The following is a 21,481-nucleotide window of genomic DNA, read 5'->3' as shown; positions in this document are numbered from 1 at the left end:
AAACTTGGTTCCACACTAGATCCACCTGAGTGCTTTTAAAAATCCTCATGCTTAGGACACACCTAAGTCTATTATCAGAGTCTCCTGTGGTGAGACTCAGTTGTGGGTATATGTATTTATTTATTTGCTGCATTGGGTCTTCGTTGCTGGGTGCGGGCTTTCTCTAGCTGCGGCAAGTGGGAGCTACTCTTCATTGAGGTGCTCGGGCTTCTCAGTGTGGTGCTTCTCTTGTTGCAGAGCACAGGCTCTAGGTGCACAGGCTTCAGCAGTTATGGCACGAGGGCTCAGTAGTTGTGGCTCGTGAGCTTTAAAGCGCAGGCTCAGTAGCTGTGGTGTATGGGCTTAGTTGCTCTGCGCCATGTGGAATCTTCCTGGACCGGGGTTTGAACCTATGTACCCTGCCATAGCAGGCAGATTCTTAACCACTGTGCCACCAGGGAAGTCTCAGTTGCCAGTAGTTTTAAGTTTCCAGATGATTTCAATAAAAGCTAAGATTGAGAAACGGTGATGTGTATCTTCACACATACCGTGCATATACAGACTTGAAAAATTAGAAAATTATGTGGAAAATGCACAAGAGCTGTGGAAAAGATGTAAACTTTAAATATATAGAAAGAGTTGATCATCGTCCCAGGATCCTTGGGCCACCAATGATAAACCATAGCATCTCCATAGATATAATAATATTCAATCATGTAGTGATTAAGATGTACAAAGGATCCTAGAACTCTCCCTTCTTTCAATTAAAAAAAAACAAAATAAGCAATACTTGGGTGTTAAGCAAGGAGAGGTGTGAAGGGCATAAGAGCTACAAAAATGATGTGATGAGAGAGGTAGAATTTGCAGGTCTACATATTTAGTTTTGCTATATTTTCTGACCTAAACCAAAGTGGCCAGGTCCTAACATGAGATTATTTTGCTAAGGAACCTCCACAGGGCCCCTTTGAAGTCCCTATTCCTCAGACTGTAGATGAAGGGGTTCAGCATGGGGGTGACCACAGTGTATATCACTGAGGCCACTGCATCCTTCCTGGGAGATTGTGAGACAGCTGAACCGAGGTACACAGCAAGGGCTGTTCCATAAAATATGCAAACAACTGACAAGTGATAACCACAGGTGGAGAAGGCTTTATACTTCCCACCTGATGAGGGGACTTTGAAAATGGAGGAAAGAATTTTATAGTAAGAGAAAAAGATTCCTGAGATAGGGAGAAAACCAAAGATGGCACCAACAAGATACATGACTATATTATTGGTAAAAGCGTCAGAACAGGCAAGCTTGAGGAGTTGAGAAGGGTCACAGAAGAAATTAGAAATTTCCACATCCTTGAAGCAGGTAAGTTGTAACACAATCAAATTCTGTGCCTGGGAGTCCAAAAAGCTAACAAAAAATGACACCACAATGAAGATGCAACAGACGCATGGGTTCATGATGACTGTGTAGTGCAGGGGGTGACAGATGGCCACAAACCTGTCATAGGCCATCACAGTCAGAAGCATACAACCCATACCTCCAAAAATGATAAAGCTAGACATCTGAGTCAGGCAGCTGTCATAGGAGATGACTCTGTTGTGAGTTTGGATGTTCACAATCATCTTGGGGACAGTGGTGGAGACGAACCCCATGTCAGCCAAGGACAGGTTGGAGAGGAAGAAGTACATGGGGGTGTGGAGGTGGGGGTCAGCGGTGACAGCCAGGATGATGAGCAGGTTCCCCAACATGGTGACCAGGTACATGGACAGGAACAGGGTGAAGAGCACAGGCTGCAGTTCTGGATCATCTGAGAGGCCCAGGAGGAAGAATTCTGAGACACTTGTTAGATTTCCAGTTCTGTGTAGCTTGGATACCTTTGGAAAAAGAAAAGACGGCTGGAAAAAAAGGAAACAAGTAAATGGGCATGCAGCACTGTGTCCATATTTTGGATTCAATCCATTCATTTATAAGATCACACACCCCGGTTCCTTTAGCAATGTTCTCAGTGTGACAAATTCTGTCTGTTTAGAACTGTTTCCTCATCGGTTTTGCTGTTATTCACCTCTGTCTGTTCACTCTTACTTTATGAAACTTCACTGAAAAGTGAAAGTGAACAACAATATTAGAGGTAATACACCCATGATATTAATTATATACAGCCTACTTTTTTTTTTCAGATCTTTATTGGAATATAATTGTTTTACCCTGTTGTGCTAGTTTGTGCTGTACAACAAAGTGAATCAGCTGTATTTATACATATATCCCCATATCTCCTCCTTCTCGTGCCTCCCTCCCACCCTCCCTACCCCATCCCTCTAGGTCATCACCAATCATCGAGTTGATCTTCCTGTGTCAGCCTGCTTCTTAAGAAATAATACCCAATGAGAACCTCCCCACCCCCTTTAAGAGAAAATTATAATTCGAACTTAAAGAAATTAAGCCATAGATATATAAATCTTATTTTAGTCAAATAGAATTCTAGGTATTTCTTTTATTTAGAATATTTACAAATCTCTGTGAAATGAGGGAGTGTGTCATCTAGATACTAAATTAAAAATGAATGTTCATAATAAAATATTTTATGGGATATTCAGTGTTTTATCATTGGAGCCTCTGTCTTTCCTCTTTCATGAAATAAATGATTACTCAATTATCAGGGTTGTCTTTTAAAAGTCATTTAGTATATACTTCATTTCTTTGACTTTGGTGGACTTCAAATTTTGATCGCTATGATTTATGTAAGGGCACATGATCTATTATAGAGCACTGGTGACTCCGAATGTGGCATTAGTGTACAGAGTATCGTCAATGATTATTGTTATAAAGAAATTTAAGTAATCCTCTTGAAATTTTTTTTACACAGGGTAATTTGTTTCAATACTATCTCAGTTAAATGTCTGATATGTGAGCCCACTTTACTTTTTTTGAAATCTATTCTGCACTGGCAGGATAATACTATTTCAGTGTTTTTTGCTTTTTCCTTTTTTTTTTCCAATTTATTGAAGAGATTGACAAAGTTGCATGCATTTGGGTTCTGCAACCTGAAGATTTGGTAAAGATGTACAACATGATTATTTAATACAATAGACATTGGAGATGATTACCACAATGAAGTTAATTAACATATTTGTCACCTCATACAGTTTCTATTTGTGTCTGTGTGTGTGTAGTAAGAGTTGAGCAGGTCTTTCTTAGCAGATTTCAAGAACACAATACAGAATTATTAGTTATAGTCACTAGGCTGTATGTGAGATCCCCAGAACTCATTTATTTTATAATTGAAAGTTTGTACCCTTTGACCAACATCTCCCCACTTTCTCCATCACCTCCTCGTCACGACTACAGTTCTAATCTATGGTTCTAAGAGTTTGATTTTCTTAGCTTCCATGCATAAGTGAGATCATACAGTATTTGACTCTCTATGTCTAGTGTGTGTATTTCAATAGGCATGATATTCTCCAGGTCCATTGATGTTCTCACAAATGGCAGGATTTCCTTCTTTTTATGGCTGAATAATATTCCATTGTCTATACATACACACCGCATTTTCTTTATCTATTTATCTGTCAACAGACAGTTCAGATGTTTCCATATTTTCAGTATTTCAAATAATTTTGCAATGACAAGGAGATGCTTATATCTCTTGGAGGCTCTGATTTCATTTCTTTGGCATATACCCTGAAGTGGGGTTGCTGGATCCTATGGTAGTTCTATTTCAATTAGTAGCATTTTATAATTCTTAAGGAACCTCCTTTCTGTTTTCTGTAATGGATATACCAATATTCATTCCCACCAACCAGGCACAAGTGTTTTCTTACCTCCATATCCTCACTAACTTTTGTTATCTTTTTTTTTTTTTAATATAATAGCCATCCTAACAGATTTGAGGTGATATTTGATTTAGGTTTGATCTTGCGTTTCTGATATTAACTGATGTTGAGTGCCTTTTCATGTATCTGGTGGTCTTGTTCTTCTGATCATAAACCCTCTTATTTACAGTTGAGGAGTTTAGCACCAGGGAAGGTCCCACAGCCCTGTCAGGACCCAGTCCCCTAGGTCTAGTTAACATATTTTCATGTCAATCCTTCCTGCTAAAGGGATTGCAATTCTCTTCTTCTGCTGCCTGAAGGTAATTCAGCTTCTTTATTTTAGCGTGTCTGATTATGATTTAATTGAGAAAAAATTCTAACTAGTATAATGCAAACATATCTGGGCAGTTTCCTTATCTGTAAAATTGTGATAATAATTGAAACTTCCTAATAGGATTATTGAAAGAAAGTTTTAAAAAATCTTTTTAAAAATCACTTATATTGCTTAAACAAGTGGTTTTAATTTCCAGTTGATTGATAATTTATGTGTGCTTTTTTAAAAATACTCAGTTACCCCAGCCTCAGTCTAGAACCAGTTTCAGGATCTACATGAGTTTCTTGGTCTCCCTTCTGTGAAGCTGGGCTTGTTAAACACTGCTTAGAATGTTGCCTAACACCTAGTAAAACTCCATTAATATTACCTATTAATATTATCGTTAATACCTCCCACCTATTTAAAAAATAGATATCTTTGCTTCAGATCTCATATTTTACAGAGAGTTAAAACATTAATGATAAAATTTAACTTTCCTTGGTATCTCAGCTCAATCCTATTCCTCTGCATACATGTCCCCCAAAGGAACCAATGTCATGAAACTGATGGGTTTACTTCCTTGTCAAGGTTTCCGTAATGTCAATATCCATTTATGTATCCATAACCAACGTTCTTAAAATCTTCTCTAAACAGAATACTATTCATATTGCCTCTGAGATGCACTTGTTTGCCACAACATTTTAGTTAAGGCTCTTTTTGAATTATATGGTACTACTTCAAACATTTTCCTGATGCACATTATAACATAAGGAAAGACCATATTTCCTTCAGTTCATAAATTTATATTTATATACATTAAAATAAATTTAGCAAATTTAAAATATAACTTTTACATATATTTTAAATGTAATAATATAATTCAATATATTTTCTTTATATATTAAATATTTGATTTACATTACATATATTTTTATTTATATTAGTTTCTGCTTACAGCAATCTTAAGAAAATTCTTTTTTTTTAAGCTCTTTATTGGAATATAATTGCTTTACACTCTTGTACCAGTTTTTGAGGTACACCAAAGTTAATCAGCTGTATTTATACACATATTCCTTCCCTCCTGCGACTCCCCCCCACCCTCCCCATCCCGGCCCTCTAAGGCATCATTGAGTTGATCTCCCTTTGTTATACAACACCTTCCCACTATCTATTTTACAGTTGGTAGTGTAAATGTGTCTATGCTACTCTCTCACTTCGTCCCAGCTTCCCCTTCACCCCCCACCCCCTCAACCTCCTGTCATCCAGTCCACTCTCTGCATCTGCATCCTCATTCTTGCCCTGTCACTGAGTTCATCAGTATTATTATTATTTTTTTAGATTCCGTATATATGAGTTAGCATACAATATTTGTTTTTCTCTTTCTGGCTTACTTCACTCTGTATGACAGACTCTAGGCCTATCCACCTCATTACATATAGCTCCATTTCATTCCTTTTTATGGCTGAGTAATATTCCATTGTATATATATGACACATCTTCTCTCTGTATCAAACAAATGGGAGTTTGTATATAATATGTAAGTGGCAATTAGTTGTTCAGGTTCTAACAATTGGTGCATAATCAGTTTTACTAATATTAATTGTCTATATTTGTGTCAATGCAAAAATCATTTTCTGTCAACTGCATCCACTTTTATTAAGGTATCTTTTGAAAAGATCCTTGAAATCTGTCTTGTGATAATATTATAATAGCTGTACATAATATGTTCATCTTGCATAGGAAATCTTTTCAACCTTAGATTTTAAAACTGGACTGCAAAGTGCATGACTATTTGTTGAAAACCCTATAATCCTCCATGTTACGGCCATTACGGCCTCTGTAAACTGCTGTCTCAGCCCCGTAATTCACAGATACACTCACTGAACCAAAAGAGGAAACAATTCTTCTAACTTCCTTTCACCTTTGGGGCCCAAGTGGGTTTGAACAGAAACCCTTATTAGCTACAGTGGAGGGGACTGAGAACTGGTTCAGGAATAAGCAGATCAATGATTGAGTCTTGGGTCTTTCGCCCCCTATAAGTGAAGTGTGTGCTAATCTCTCAGCCTCTCTGTGCTTCTGATTCTTCCTGGAAATAAAGAGTCTAACACCCACCTCTAGAACATATGTGGCACCTAAGGGAAATGTAGAACTTAATGAATATTTGGTCATTTTATAAAGAATTTCAATCATTATTGGGACAGCATATTTATTAATAAAATACAATCCCCCAAATTTAATGACCTTTCGTGGATTATATGGCAGAGAGATCAAAGCCTTTCCTGTCTCAGAGCTGGAACATGGATGACATGAAATCCTAAAATGTGTCTTAACCCATGCATTAAGATGTACCATCCCCTTCTTTTCTGACTCTTTCCCCGTCCCCTATACTTATGAAAATTTCTGCAGTGGATTTACGATGATTGAATCCTGCAGATGCTATTAAATGGAAAATAATAGGTCCCATAGAAAGTCCATGGCATAGAAAGAAGCAGTATTTTATCTTATTTCTGGTCCTATGGGATATTCTGAAAAGGATGAAAACACTGGAATGAATGGTCCACAGTGTGGGAGCCATATTACCCATACCTGTTCCAATGAAAAAATAAAGGGTTTATTCAATACCTAACTGTTTTTTATTTGTTTGTTTGTTTTCTTTTTTCCTTAGTGCCTCATTTATGCCAACAAGATATAGGCTCTGGGGAATCAGAAATAAATGAGCCTTTGTCATTTCTCTTCATCTATGAAGAATGTACTTGTATAAACAAAAATAAAATGCCCTGTCAGGAATGTAGGGAAACCATAATATCACATCAATAGATATTTAAATCTGAAAACATGAGAGCCTTATCATTATTAGTTACAAAATATAAAATAATTATTTTACCCTTTCTTTATGCATCCATCCATCACATAGTTTCTTTATGCACTGCATAGAGGGAGACCATTATTTGTTTAGTTCAATTCAGTGGATTTATATCATTGAGGAGTCAACTCAGTCATTAATCCTGTCTCACAGATTTTAAGAAATTGCTTCATAACACACTAAGAATTAGTGTCGCATATGGGATTAAAAATTATGTTTTCTTTTCTCTGAGTCCCATGACCTACATTTCACTGTTTTCAGACTTTCTGAGAGTTTTCAGGAGAGGTAGAGAGATATAACAACTGATACATCTGAGGTATATTGTTTTAAAGTGTTTTCATATTCCTGAGTGGAAATGGACCCCAAGACTGATTTTGTATCTCCTTTAGTGATTGAGTCAGCTGATAATAAGTAGAGAGGAGAAAGTGCACAGATGAAGTGAAATCCAGGAACAGCGTCAACAGACAGATCTACCTTGAAATATCAGGTTCCATTTATTTCTATGGCCTCACCTATGATCTCAGACATTCTTCCTATAGTTGATGCAGCAAGTGCTACCTACTGCCCTCCACTACATGTTCCAGAAAACTCCAAAGGGAAGAGCACAGTGAGCAGGGAGTCTCTACCAGGACTGACAGGGAAGGTGACATGACTGTTTGGGTGGCAAGGGGAGGATTACCCAGATGCCTTGTGTCTGGAGTCAGTCTGCCCAGAATGACTGACTTCAAACTTGGCTTTAACACTTTCTAACTTATGAACGGGTACATTTGTTACATAAAATGCTGTGCTTCTTTCTTCTTATTAAAATAATAGTAATGTGTGCACTTACAATTTGGGAGAGATTATGAAGATGTAATCAAAGCAGAAACATAAAACACATACCTCAGAGCCCAACACTTAGGAAGCCTTCAATAACTTACATGATGTTATGGTTTATGTCATCCTCCTCATCCTCGTCCTCATCTTCATCACCATTTTCATAATTATTTAAAATGTTTATGGGGAAGTTTACAGAGACCAGTTTGCTGCTACAGTGAGAGGAATGCCCACCTGAGCCAGAACCAGTGAGGATGGAAGCAGAACTCTGAATGAGAGTTCTCACACCCCAACCAGAATCAAGAACTTAAGCTTCAAAGGACTTTATTCCAAAACCATGGATATTGGTACCCTCTCATCTTTCTTTGCCAACTGTTATGTTTGATCCTCTTAAAGAGGAAATAATTCTCCCCCAAATCCCTCCTTAAATCACTCTTTCCACTGAGCACTTACTGGGCTGGGCTGCATCTCTGCTGGACAATGACCAAAGAGCACAGATGCTGTGCTTCACTGCTGCTGTCCTGCCTGGTGTGTGATGAAGTCTCAGGGTCCCTTCTCAGGACTGGCAGGAAGGCAGACTCAGGCTGGTACCTTCTGATGCAGGTTCCTATAAAGGATGGAGACATGTTGAGTCACACTATGAGAACTGGCAAATAAATAGCTGGAGGCACTGGCCAATTGTTTACAATGGTTTGACCTTAGGGCTCAATGCCCAGAGTTTATAATTAGCCAGTTGGTCCATGTTGTCCTAATCTCTGGAGACTTGCTAATATTAATAGAACAGGAAAGGGAGCAAAGTGACTGTTTTGGGAAGGGTCTGGGTCCCTTCTCTCCTCAGGAGGAAATTAACTTGTACTCTTGCTTGTTACTTTCAACTTGCAGGATCTTAAAAAATTCAGACTTTTTTTTCTCACTTTAACCACTCAATGTGTAGTTTTGATATCTCCATATTCATTGTAGCAATCATGAAATCTATGCCAAGGATGTGATACACTTTCCATTTTCACAGTTAATATTTGTCTCTAAGAATTACCTTTTTTGGACAAAAGTCTTAGAAAATTTTCTAAGCTCTTTATTGGATTATAATTGCTTTATACACTTTAACCAGCAAGATTACTCTAACTATGAAATACAGATCAAGAATAATTATAAAACTCTGATCCTTGCAGAATGTTACTAATAAAAAATAACTATTTTTTTGCTGTACAACAAAGTGAATCAGCTGTATTTACGTGTATATATCCCCATATCCCCTCCCTCCCATGACTCCTTCCCATCCTCCCTATCCCATCGCCCTAAGTCATCACCCATCATCGAGTTGATCTCCCTGTTTTATTCAGCAGCTTACCACTAGCTATGTATTTTACATTTGGTAGTGTATATATGTCAGTGCTACTCTCTCACTTTGTCCCAGCTTCCCCTTCATTCCCCACCCCATGTCCTTAAGTCCATTCTCTACAACATCTACATCTTTATTCTTGCCCTGTCACTGAGTTCATAAGTACCATTTTTTTAGATTCCATATATATGCATTAGCACACTGTATTTGTTTTTCTCTTTCTGGCTTACTTTGCTCTGTATGACAGACTCTAGGTCCATCCACATCAAACAAATATCTCAATTTCATTCCTTTTTATGGCTGAGTAATGTTCCATTGTATATATGTGCCACATCTTCTTTATCCATTCATCTGTTGATAGGCATTTAGGTTGCTTCCGTGTCCTGGTTATTGTAAATAGTGCTACGATTACTTATTTTCATTTCCTTACCCTTACTCAGCTGGCATTAGATATGGTGGAGATTGCTGGTTTTTTTTTTTTTTTAATAATTTGAATGAATCTTCATTTCTAGGTTTTTTTTCTCTGAATGAATTACACTAGGATATTAGAAAACTGTTGATTTTTACTTAGTATTTAATAACTGCTTATTTAATCAAATATTTCAGTGGACCTCCCAGAAGGAGGCAATCAAGGTGTCAGCATCTCAGTACTGGATCAGCAGATGTCCACATGCAAGCACACTTGCGAGGCTGTTGGTAGGATTCATCTGTTCACAGAATATTGTCCAGAGAATTCCTCAGTTCCTGACACATGGCCTCCTGGTGGTGCAGTTGGGTTTCATCAATGTGAGTCACCCAGAATGCAAGAGAGAGGTAGCAAGAAGGAAGCCAGATTTTCTTTACTCTTTTCCCACAAGTGACTTCCCAATGATTCTTTCACATTTTCACTGTTGGAAGTGCATCTCTACGTATATCTCACACTCAGTGGGAGGGAAATAAACAAAGCAATGAGAACCAGGAGTTGGAATCAGTGAGAGCATCTCAGATACTGCCCACCACACAGGCCTCATCCTCTATAATAACTTTGTTCTCCAAGCAATTCGAGACTCAGGTCCTGCTCATCTGCTTTTCAGCATACCCCCAAATTCATCACACTACCATGATCTCAACAAAAATTCCCTGGACACAAGCTAGCATTTGGGTAGAACTTGCTCTCCGCTGGGTACTTCTGCAGACCCCATTCTAATTCTTCAAGTCATGCAGTCTCAAGTAGACCCCTGATTTCTGATGCACTAGGAGAGCCCCTCCATCAGCATCAGGACAATCTGCAGTCATTCCATGGGCAAATGTAACAAATGTTCCCAAGATTTCTTATTTCTTCTAACTAGAGAGGAAAAAACTCACTCCAGAATATATTTTCTTCAGCTTTCTCTGTGTTCTCAGATTTTGAATTCTTTAATAAATTGTGATCTTGGCTTATTGGTTTTTTTCCAAGTCCATAAAGTGGGATACATGAGAATAGTGAAGTGAGGAATTCTTCTAAAGCCTATCCGTTCAGCCTTCCTGACTGAGGGCTCTCTGTTGAGGGATGCAGAGATTGGTTGTAATTAAGTGATTTGAAGAAAACTTTAATGTGAAACAAATCAGATTGGATGTGGAGGAAAGAATGTTAGTACACATGGGTGAATAAAGTGATAGAAAGTAGTTTTAGGGGAAAGCACAGAGTAGATAGAGGTGGATATGAGAGGGAGAAACTAGGTTTTGAAGTATTAAATTAATTCATCCATAACAAAAATGTATTACTAAACTGCAGTTATTTCATGGTGAGAGGAAACCATAAGATGGAAGGGTCAATACGAGGATGAATTTACAGGACATGGATATGAAAACCAAGGTAGTTGTGCTTGAGGTATGTAATGTGACATATGCTTTGTTCTTTTCCCAATTCTCAATTCTCAATACACCCCTCACCCCCTACCATGATAAGTATTCTAGACAAATGGCAAGTGGGCAAAGGTGGATTGAAGAGAACGGAGGTGAATGTTGTCATCCTTTACAATATTTGGATAGCAGCAAAATTAATATTAGACATAATATGTAGTAGGGATCAGATATTAGGGTCACTACCAAAGATGAGTGTAGAAGACATGATTTATATAAAATATAGATATTGGTGTTTATGTAGTAAATTAATGAATTGTGTTTTTCTCAATTTTCCTCACGGGATGAGTATCTTCAAAGGAAAGAGCAATCTTTTCACATTCTGTTTTCCATGTTTAATTGAGAAATTTCTATGCTATCTTTATTGTCCTTTTATTATTTGCAGAACTTTTCAAACCTCAAAGTTTTTTTCTATGAGTCTTAATCTTGCAGTTACTGTTAGAGGAAAAAAGATCCCACAGAGGGTCCTAAAAATAAACACAAGCAAACCATACATTGTTTTTCTCTCTCATTAGTTCTTAAACAGATCTATAGAAGGTAATGGTTCCAGGGGAAGAAAAAAATACTGGATGTGTGAAAGTTAATTTGTCTTCACTTTTTCTTATAATAGAGTGAATAATTTATTCAAAGTTACAAAAAGTAGAGCTGTGCCTTATCTCACCTTTGGTGTGCTACATTTCAGTATGTAGATAAATGATATTCAGTCGCTGCCTTCGATCTGGTCAAGGTCTCATTATGTAAACATGAAAATGCCATGGTCACTCAGGCACCCAGGATAATGTATTAATGGTACTCAATTAACTTATTTGGGATTTATCAACCTCAGGGTAGATGAAAACAGGATATCTACATTTATTCCTCTGTTACTATAGGCATATACTGCCTGTTTAATCTTAGAGTGTTTTAAGCTCTATGTGATTAAAAAAATGAAGAATTATAATGCATAAGAGTTAAAAAAAATGTTCCACAAGGCTAAAAATTTAGAAGAGCTGATGGGGGAAACTCCAATTTACTGCCTGAAAAGCTCATATGTTTTAACACTATACAGGCCTATTAACGTGTTGAATACGATAGTGTACAATTATTAATCCATTACTATGTCAAAACACTGTTCTAATAAGTACTTTGGTTACCTCATCTCAATCACCCTCTCTGTTAAGAAGTTTGTTATCACTACTCTACAGATAAGGCAGTTAAAGAGAAAGGTGTTTTGTGTTATACTTAAGATCACAGTTTGTAATATCAAGTAACTTATGATTTCCAAGATGCTTAAAATTACCTTCATTACACTGAGCTCACCTCCCCCAGTGAACACATCAAAAATACATCTATATGTAGAGTAATTCCTACTGAAAACAAACAGGAAACTGTTGAAAGACTCCTACATCCAAGACTGTAAAGAAAGCTCCACATGGAATTAGGTAGGAAGGGAGAAGAGATCAGGTCAGGACTCTTGTTCCTAGGAGAGGACACAGAAGAGGAGGGTATATCATGCCCTGGAGTATCCTCAGTAGGGAGGGAGGGGTTCCTAGCACATATTGGTCACACCTGCGATCTACCCCAAGGAGACAATTCCTCATGTAACACCTGCTAGACGGGCTATTATCAAAAAGACAAGAGATAACTAATGCTGCCAAGGATGTGTAAAAAATAGAATCCTCATGCACTGTTGATGGGAATAGCCACTATGGACAACAGTATGGAGGTGTCTCAAAAATTTTAAATAGGACTGCCACATGACACAGCAAACCCCATTCTGGGTATATAGCCAAAGGAAATTATATAACTATCTCAAAGAGATAAAACAATTGACATGTTCATTATAGCATCATTCACAGTAGTAAAAAATATTTTAAAAAACACCTAGAGTCCATCAATGGATGAAGGGATAAAGAAATGTGATATACTAACAGTACATATGAAGGAATAATATTAAGCTGTGAGAAAGAAGAAAACCCTGCCATTTTCTACAGTATGGATGAATCTCGAGGGCATTATGCCAAGTGCAATAAGTCAGACAGAGAAAGACAGGTACCATATGACACTGCTTACATGTGGAATCTAAAACTATTGAACTGAGAGAAACAGAGAGCAGAATGGTGATTGCCTGGGGATGAGAAGTGATGGAAAAGGGGAGATGTTGTGTAGAGTTACCAGATGAGTAAGTTCCATCTACGTAACTTAGATCATAGTGACAATGTTACGTTGTTGTGTATTTGAAAACTACTGTGAGGGTAGAGTTAGTGTTCTCACCCTAACAACAAAAACTACAAAATACTAATTATGTGAGGTAAAGCATGTGGTAACTAATTTTATCTTGGTAAACATTTTGCAATATGTGCACATATCAAAAAATCACATTGCCCACCATAATGTACACAATGTTATATGTCAATTATGTCTCAATTCACTGGAAAAGAGAAAGAAAGCAAAAAGCAATGCTCTGTTTTTGTTTGCAAACAGGTGCATCTACCTCCAGAAGAATATCTATTGTTCTGTTCATCACTCTTCCAGAAGAAATAATGGAACGGAATAACAGCCAGAAAAGAAGACATGAAATGGTTTGGTGAGAAGAAGATGCCTTGTATGATAAGTTGAAATGTAAGCCTAGCATATCCCATTCTCTAGTCATCTGGGAACATTTTAAAATTAAATTATTTTCACATTGTTTTTAATTATTTAAATGCCCCCAATCTTGTGTTGCAAGTGTATTTACTCTCATGTTACCAGTTGACGTTATGGAAAGGCATTTCATGAATGTTTCAGAAAGTCTAGGATTGGTACTCAGGTGTGTATGCTCTACTATGATATTTTCAGATTTTAAAATTCCTATATTCATTTATCTTTGAGAATTTTAAGATGATGTAATAAGAAAAAAGAAGGTAAATTTAGCAGGCGATAAACTGGAAATTAAACCACAAACACACACATACAAAAGCAACATTCCTCTTGCCCTTTCCAAGGTTCTTTGGCTGTCATTTATGTTTGCATAAATGGATATACAGTATAACATTTTAGTAATAAATAATGTTCTATCTAATATTTCAGTAATATTAGTAATTTTAATGGGCAATACCTCTTCCCACTAACTAATAAAAATTCATCCTCTCTCAAGTGCATTCCTTTTATTAGTGTCTGTTACTCATCAACACAGGTAATATATTTTTACTCTTTATGGTAAAATGCAAAGCAAATTAAACTAGTTATGAACAGTTTTCAGAAAGCCAAGATAACTAGGAGAAAATGATGAGTGACAATTCTAGGACTGATGGCTACACATCGTGTAGAAAACAAAAGGAGCTCAAAGCGTGAGTTGTCCTGACAGAAGACAGGGAAGCATGTTAATAAAAAGAAGTCCTAACCAGGCTGTTACTACTAAAAGGAAAAGCTCCCTTTTGTGAAAGCATGGTTCTTTGGAATACTACAGTGATGTAAAACAAGATAAATTTATTTTGATAATGTGGGTGATGTAATGATCCTCATTCATCATTGGAGACACTCAGCAATTAAAGATATGACACGATCTCTTATTTTCCAGTTTTGTACTCATGACTGAGGCATACTCTTGACAACCATATTTCTACCTGTGCATATTTTGCAATCTTCCAATCGCAGGCTCCTCATGGTATACTTCTTAACATTTTTAAGTCGAGTTGACTTACAACGTTGTGTTAACATCTTCTGTACAGCAAAGTGATTCAGTTACAGCTATAATATATTCTTTTTCATATTCTTTTTCTTGAGGATTTATCATAGGATAAATTCCTGGGGCTGTTGGGTTTATCTATGTAAGCCATCCAGAATGCAAGAGAGAGGCAGCGAGAAGAAAGCCAGATTTTTCTTTTTTTACTTTATTGCCAGAAGTGGCTTTCCAACATTTCTTCCACATTCTCATTGTTGGAAGTGGGTCTCTACGTACATCTCACACTCAGTGGCAGAGAAATACACAAAGCAATGAAAACCTGGAGTTGGGATCAGTGAGAGAATCTTAGATACTGCCCACCACACAGGCCTCATCCTCTATAAGGACTTTGTGCTCCAAGCACTTCAAGACTCAAGTCCTATCCATCTGCTTCCAACATATTCTCAAATTCATCCCACCACCATGATATCAACAAAAATTCCTTGGACACAAACCAGCATTTGGGTAGAAATTGATCTCCACTGAGTACTTCTGCAGACCCTACTCTTCTTCTTCAAGTCATGCAGCCTCAAGTAGACCCCTGATTTCTGATGCACTAGGAGAGCCCCTCCATCAACATCAGGCCAATCTGCACCCGTTCCATGGACAAATGTTCTGCGTATTCTAATTTCTTCTAATTAGTGAGGAATCAACTCACTCCAGAATATATTTTCTTTAGATTTCTTTGTGGTCTCAGCTCTTGAAGACTTTAATAAATAAACACTGGTTGGGCTCACCTGTTTTTTTCTACTGTATAAAGCAGTATGTAGGTGGAAATTGGAATGTTGTAACCTTCTAAATCCTGTCCATGAAGCCTTCCTGACTCAGATACCTCTCTGCTGAGGAAGGCAGAGATTGATTTGTCATTAAGGGATATGAAGAAAACTTTAATTTAAGCTGAGAATGGAGGGGCTGGGATTGTAACATCATAGAAAGGGAACCATTAGAATGTGGTGTGTTTTAGGTTATTGTTACGTATTCTGGATGTTTAAAATATTTCATAAAGAGTAAAATTTCAAAAGCATACTACAGAAAGAATTCTAAGTAATTAGATATTTATTTTACATTGTTATTTTTTTTTTACCTTGATTCTCAAAGGGTGAAAATTTGATCACATTTACTTGGTGCAATGTGTCCAGTTAAAAACTCTATATGATGTTGTGTGGACCTATCTTTGTTTTTAAATAAATTCTCACCTAAATTTAAAATAAAAAAGAAAAGAAGTTCATACCAAAATCAAATTGGATATGGAGAGAAGGATGCTATTTACCTTGTGTGGATAAGTGACAAAGGATATTTTTAGGGGAGAGCACATGGCTGATATGTACAGGCGAATATGAGAGGGAGAGATTATGTGATAATGTATTTAAAATATTTAGTTCATAGCAAAAATATATTAGTAACTGCAGTTAATTCATAGAGAGTAAAAGGAATACTATACTAGAGTCAATGACAATGATGGCTGTATAGGAACTGGGATATGAAAACCAAAGCTAGTTATGTCTGTGCCCTACTATGTGACACATGTTTTGCTCTTTTTCTGAATTCCCAGGCCCATTCCACCGTGCCCCCTCCCCCCTGCCCCAAGACGAGTATCCTTGACCAGATAGCAAGTGAGTAAAGGTGGATTGGAGACATTGGAGGTGAATGTTGTGGTCATTAATATATTTGGACCTTAGCAAAAATAATGTTAAACTCAAAGCATTGTGGGTAGAAAATTTTGGATATTAGGGGCACTGACAAAGATGAGTCTGCAGAATGTGGTACATGGAAAACATAGATATTGATGTTTATGCAGTACAGTTAGTGATTTTCTTTGTGTTTTTCCCAATTCCTCCTCACATGAATATCTTTGAAAGAAACAGAAAGCGACTCACATTAAGTTTATGATGTGTAATTGGGAATTTTCTATGCTCAATTTTTTTTATCCCTTTATTATTTTTATAACTTTTAAAACCCCATTCTTTATTTTATGAATCTTAATCTTGCAGTGACTATTAGAGAAAAATAGATCCCATTTAGGGTCCCAGTAATAAACACATGCAAATGAGACATTCTTTTCTCTCTCAGGAGCTCTTAGCGATGTCTAAAGTAGGCAAGGATTCTAGGGGAAGTAGAGAAATACGGAAAGTAAAAATGATAAATTTTGTCCACTTTTTCTTATAGTATAGGGTACAATGTATTCAATGGCATACAAAGTAGAGATGTGTCTAATCTCTGCCTTCATTTTGCTACCTTTTGGATATACACATGAATTATATTTAGTCCCTGTCCTTGACATGGTCAAGGTCACATTATGTAGATATAAGAAGTAAAGGTCAGTCAGTCATCCAGGATAAAGTGCTAATGCTGTTCAGTTAATTTATTCGAGATCTATCAACCTCAGAATATGTAACAAGAAAGGATATCAACATTTATTGCTTATTTACCATATGCATATATTATCTGTTTAATCCCAGAGTACTTTAAGCTCTACATTAAAAGTAAAGAATAAGAATACAAGTAAGAATAAAGAATTAGAATGCATGAGAGTTAAAAAAAATACTTTTCCACAAGGCTAAAAATTTAAAAGAGCTAATGGAGAAAATCAAATTTTCTGTCTGAGAAGCCCATTATTTCAAACAACCACACTGTCATATTGATGTGGTGAGTATGATAATATACATTATTAATCCATTACTATGATCTAACATTATTCTAATAAGTACATTTGGTTAACTTGTCTCAATCACCCTCTCAGTTAAGAAATTTGTTATCACTATTCTAAAGTGGAGGAAATTAAAGAGAAAGATGTTTTGTATTGTCCTCAAGATCACAGTTTGTAATATCAAGTAGCATGAACTCTGGGTTATTCACTCACAATTAAATTCACCGTCAGGAGGAAATCAGGATGGTAGAGTAGAAAGACCCTGAACTCTATCCCCCAAAGAATACATCAAAAATGCACCTACATGTATTCCACTGATAATACACTGGAAAGTGTCAAAAGACTCTTCTACAACCAAGATGAAAAATTTCTCCTTGGAGTTGTATAGGAAGGGAGGAGAATCTACCAAGAAGAGACCCATGCCCCTAGGAGGGGATACAGAATAGAAGGCGGATATATCTACCTTCTCCACCCCAGCCCTGAAGTCTGACATCAGAAGGAGAAGTCCTCATCTCATACCTGTTAGACAGGCTATTATCAAAAAGACAAGAGATAATGCTGTCAAGAATGTGTAAAAGGGCTTCCTAGGTGGCGCAGTGGTTAAGAATCTGCATGCCAATGCAGAGGTCACGGGTTCGATCCCAGCTCCAGGAAGATCCCACATGCCGCGGAGCAACTAAACCCGTGTGCCAAAATAAATAAATAAATAAATAAATAAATAAATAAATAAAATACATGTCTATTTAGATATGTATATATATATATATATAAAAAAAGAATGTGTAAAAAAGGCAATCCAGAGTCACTGTTGATGGCAATGTACTGTCACCATGGAACACAGTATAGAAGTTCCTCAAAATTTTTAAATACAACTACCTTATGATACAGCAAACCCACTTCTGGGTATATGTCCAAAGGAGATGATATAACTATCTCAAGGTGATAACATTATTGCCATTTTCATTGCAGCATCATCCACAACAACAAAAGATGGAAACAACCTAGTGTCCATTGATGAATGAATGGATAAACAAATATGACTCCTAATAGCACATAGAATGGAATATTATTCAGCCATGAGAAGGAAGGACATCCTGCCATTTGCTACAATATGGATGAAACTTGAGAATATTATGCTAATTGAAATAATTCAGATGTCCCTTATATGTGGAATGTTAAAAATATTGAACTTATAGAAACAAAGAGTAGAATGATGGTTGCCTGTAGCTGAGGGGGTGATAGAAATGGGGAGATATTGGTTAGCATTACAAGACAAATAAATTTCAGCGATGTAATACACATCGTGGTGACAATAGGTAACACTATAGTCTTGTTTATAATGAAATTCAGTCATTGTGATTTACAAAGGATCCCAGAAAACCCACCATTCCCATTAAAGAAACACCAGAAGGATCAATATTCAGGTTCTAAGCAAGGGGAGAAGAGAAGACCATAGAGCTACAAAAATGATGTGATGAGAGAGGTAGAATTTGCAGATCTACATATTTAGTTTGGCTACATTTTCCAGCCTACACTCCAAATGGGTGGCACAGGTACTAAAATGAGATTGTTTTGCTGAGGAATCTCCACATGGCCCTTTTGATGTCCCTGTTCCTCAGGCTGTAGATGAAGGGGTTCAGCATGGGGGTGACCACAGTGTACATCACCGAGGCCACTGCACCCTTCCTGGGAGACTGTGAGATGGCTGAGCTGAGGTACACACCAAGGCATGTTCCATAAAATAAGCAAACAACTGACAGGTGAGAACCACAGGTAGAGAAGGCTTTATATTTCCCACCTGATGAAGGGACTCTGAGAATAGAGGAAAGAATTTTATAGTAAGAGAAAAAGATCCCTGACAAAGGAAGAAAACCAGAGATGGCAATTATAAAATACATGACCATGTTACTGGTGAAAGTGTCAAAACAGGCAAGGTTGAGGAACTGAGAAGGGTCACAGAAGAAATTAGAAATTTCCACATCCTTAAAGCAGGCAACTTGTAACACAATCAAATTGTGCACCTGGGAGTCCAAAAGGCTAACAAAAAAAGACACCAAAAGTAAGAAGCAACAGAGGCGTGGGTTCATGATGACCTGGTAGTACAGTGGGTGACAGATGGCCACAAACCTGTCATAGGCCATCACCGTCAGTAGCATACTATCCATACATCCAAAAATGATAAAAATAAACATTTGTGTCAGGCAGCCCACATAGAAGATGATTCTACTGTGAGATTGGATGTCCACAATCATCTTGGGGACCGTCGTGGAGATGAAACCGATGTCAGCCAAGGAGAGGTTGGAGAGGAAGAAGTACATGGGGGTATGGAGGTGGGGGTCAGATATAACAGCCAGGATGATGAGCAGGTTCCCCAACATGGTGACCAGGTACATGGACAGAAACAGCCCGAAGAGAAAGGGCTGTAGTTCTGGATCATCTGAGAGTCCCATGAGGTAGAATTCTGAGATGCTTGTTAGATTTCGTGGGTCCATGTAGCTTAGACACCTTTTGAAAAAGAAAAGAGGTTTGGAAGAAAGAAAATAAGTAAATAGTCACCCAGCACTGTGTTCATATTTTGTATTAAAGTGACTTACCAGAAAAGTATTCACACTTGGGGTCATACACGCCAGTACCTTCAGCAATAAGATGTACCGTCTCCTTCTTTTCTGACTCTTTTTTCCTCCATATTTATGAAAACTTCTATAATGGTCTTTCAATGATTGAATCCTGCAGATGTTGTTAAATGGAAAATAATAGGTCCCATAGAAATTCCATGGCCTAGACACAAACAAGCACTCTTTTATTTTGTCTCTGGTCCTATGGGACATTCTAAAATGGATGAAAACACTGGCAGGAATGATTCTCTGTGTGGAATCATATTGCCTACACTCTGTTTCTTTGAAAAATGGATAGAGTTCATTCAATACTTAACTGGGTTTTTGTTTCTTTCTTTTATTCTTGGTGCCTCCTCTGCACCATCAAGGTATAGGCTCTGGGGAACCAGAAATAAATGAGCCTCGGTCATTTCTCTTCATCTATGGAAAAGGTACAGGTATCAACAAAAAACAAGATGTCCTGTCCAGGATGTAGGAAAACCATCGTATCGGGTCACCAGAAATTTAAATCTAGTAACACCAGAATTAGCTTTATCATTATTACTAACAAAATATCTAAAGTTTGTTCTGCTTTTTATGCATCTATCACGTAGTTATTGCATAGAGGACATCCATTATTTGTTTAGTCCTAATTCAGTGGAGCTGTATCAACAGGGAATCAACACATTTGACAATCTTACATCCCAGAGATACTGTGAAATTGCCCCATAACACACTAAGAGTAAGTGGAGCACAAAGAAAATAAAATTAAGTTGTCAGTCTCTGAGTCTCACACACTAATTTCATGGTCTCCAGACTTTTAAATTTTAAGCAAAGCTACAGAGATACATCTGAGGTATATTTTTAAATGTTTTTATTTTACTGAGTACAAATGAACAACAAGACTTTGTATCTCCTTTTGTGACTGAGTCAGCTGATTATAAGTATGGAGGAGGAAGTGAACAGTTAAGGTAAAATCCAGGAGCAGGGTGAACAGCGAGATCTGCCCTGAGGTGTCGTGTGTCACTTCTCTCTGTGACTTTGCCTGTGATCTCAGCCACCCAGCCTTCCTATAGTTGATGTAGCAAGTTCTACCTACTGCCCTCCACTGTGTCCTCCAGAAAGCTGCAAAGGGAAGGGTATGTTGAGCAGGGGGTCTCTGCCAGCACTGTCCAGTAGGTGACATGACTCTTTGGGTTTGCAGGGGGAGGGCTGCCCAGATGCCCTGTGTCTGGAGTCACTCTGCCCAGATTGACTGGCTTCAAATCTGGCTCCAACCCTTTCTAACTCATGATCTGGTACAAGTTACAGAAAGTGCTGTGCTCCTTTCCTCTTACTGAAGTAATAAAGACGTGTCTGTACTTATTATTTGGGAGAGATCATGCAGATGAAATCAAACAACAAATGAAAACCACATACCTCAGAGCCTGGCTCTTAGGAAGCCCTCAACAACAGTACATGATGTTATGATTAATGTCATCCTCTTCCTCACAATCCTCAGTACTGCTTTCAGGATCACTTGAAGTGCTAAGGGGGAAGTTTAGAGACTCATTTACTGCTACA

General features: G+C 37.5%; 2 protein-coding genes across 2 annotated transcripts; both read right to left on the bottom strand.

The window, feature by feature from the left end:
* Nucleotides 1-900: 900 nt before the first annotated feature.
* On the bottom strand, nt 901-1,842 carry LOC130836222 (olfactory receptor 18-like). The gene has a single exon (XM_057708293.1). It carries the CDS (start codon nt 1,735-1,737, stop codon nt 901-903), a length of 837 nt encoding a protein of 278 aa, XP_057564276.1. The 5' UTR covers nt 1,738-1,842.
* Nucleotides 1,843-18,880: 17,038 nt separating this feature from the next.
* On the bottom strand, nt 18,881-19,843 carry LOC130836221 (olfactory receptor 18-like). The gene has a single exon (XM_057708292.1). The coding sequence runs from the start codon at nt 19,814-19,816 to the stop codon at nt 18,881-18,883; it is 936 nt and encodes a 311-aa protein (XP_057564275.1). The 5' UTR covers nt 19,817-19,843.
* Between the last annotated feature and the right edge of the window lie 1,638 nt (nt 19,844-21,481).

The sequence above is a fragment of the Hippopotamus amphibius genome, chromosome 15 (assembly GCF_030028045.1).
Source record: "Hippopotamus amphibius kiboko isolate mHipAmp2 chromosome 15, mHipAmp2.hap2, whole genome shotgun sequence".
In the NCBI taxonomy this organism is placed as follows: domain Eukaryota; kingdom Metazoa; phylum Chordata; class Mammalia; order Artiodactyla; family Hippopotamidae; genus Hippopotamus; species Hippopotamus amphibius.
Note: the sequence above shows the minus strand (reverse complement) of the source record. Positions and strands in the feature narration are given on the sequence as shown.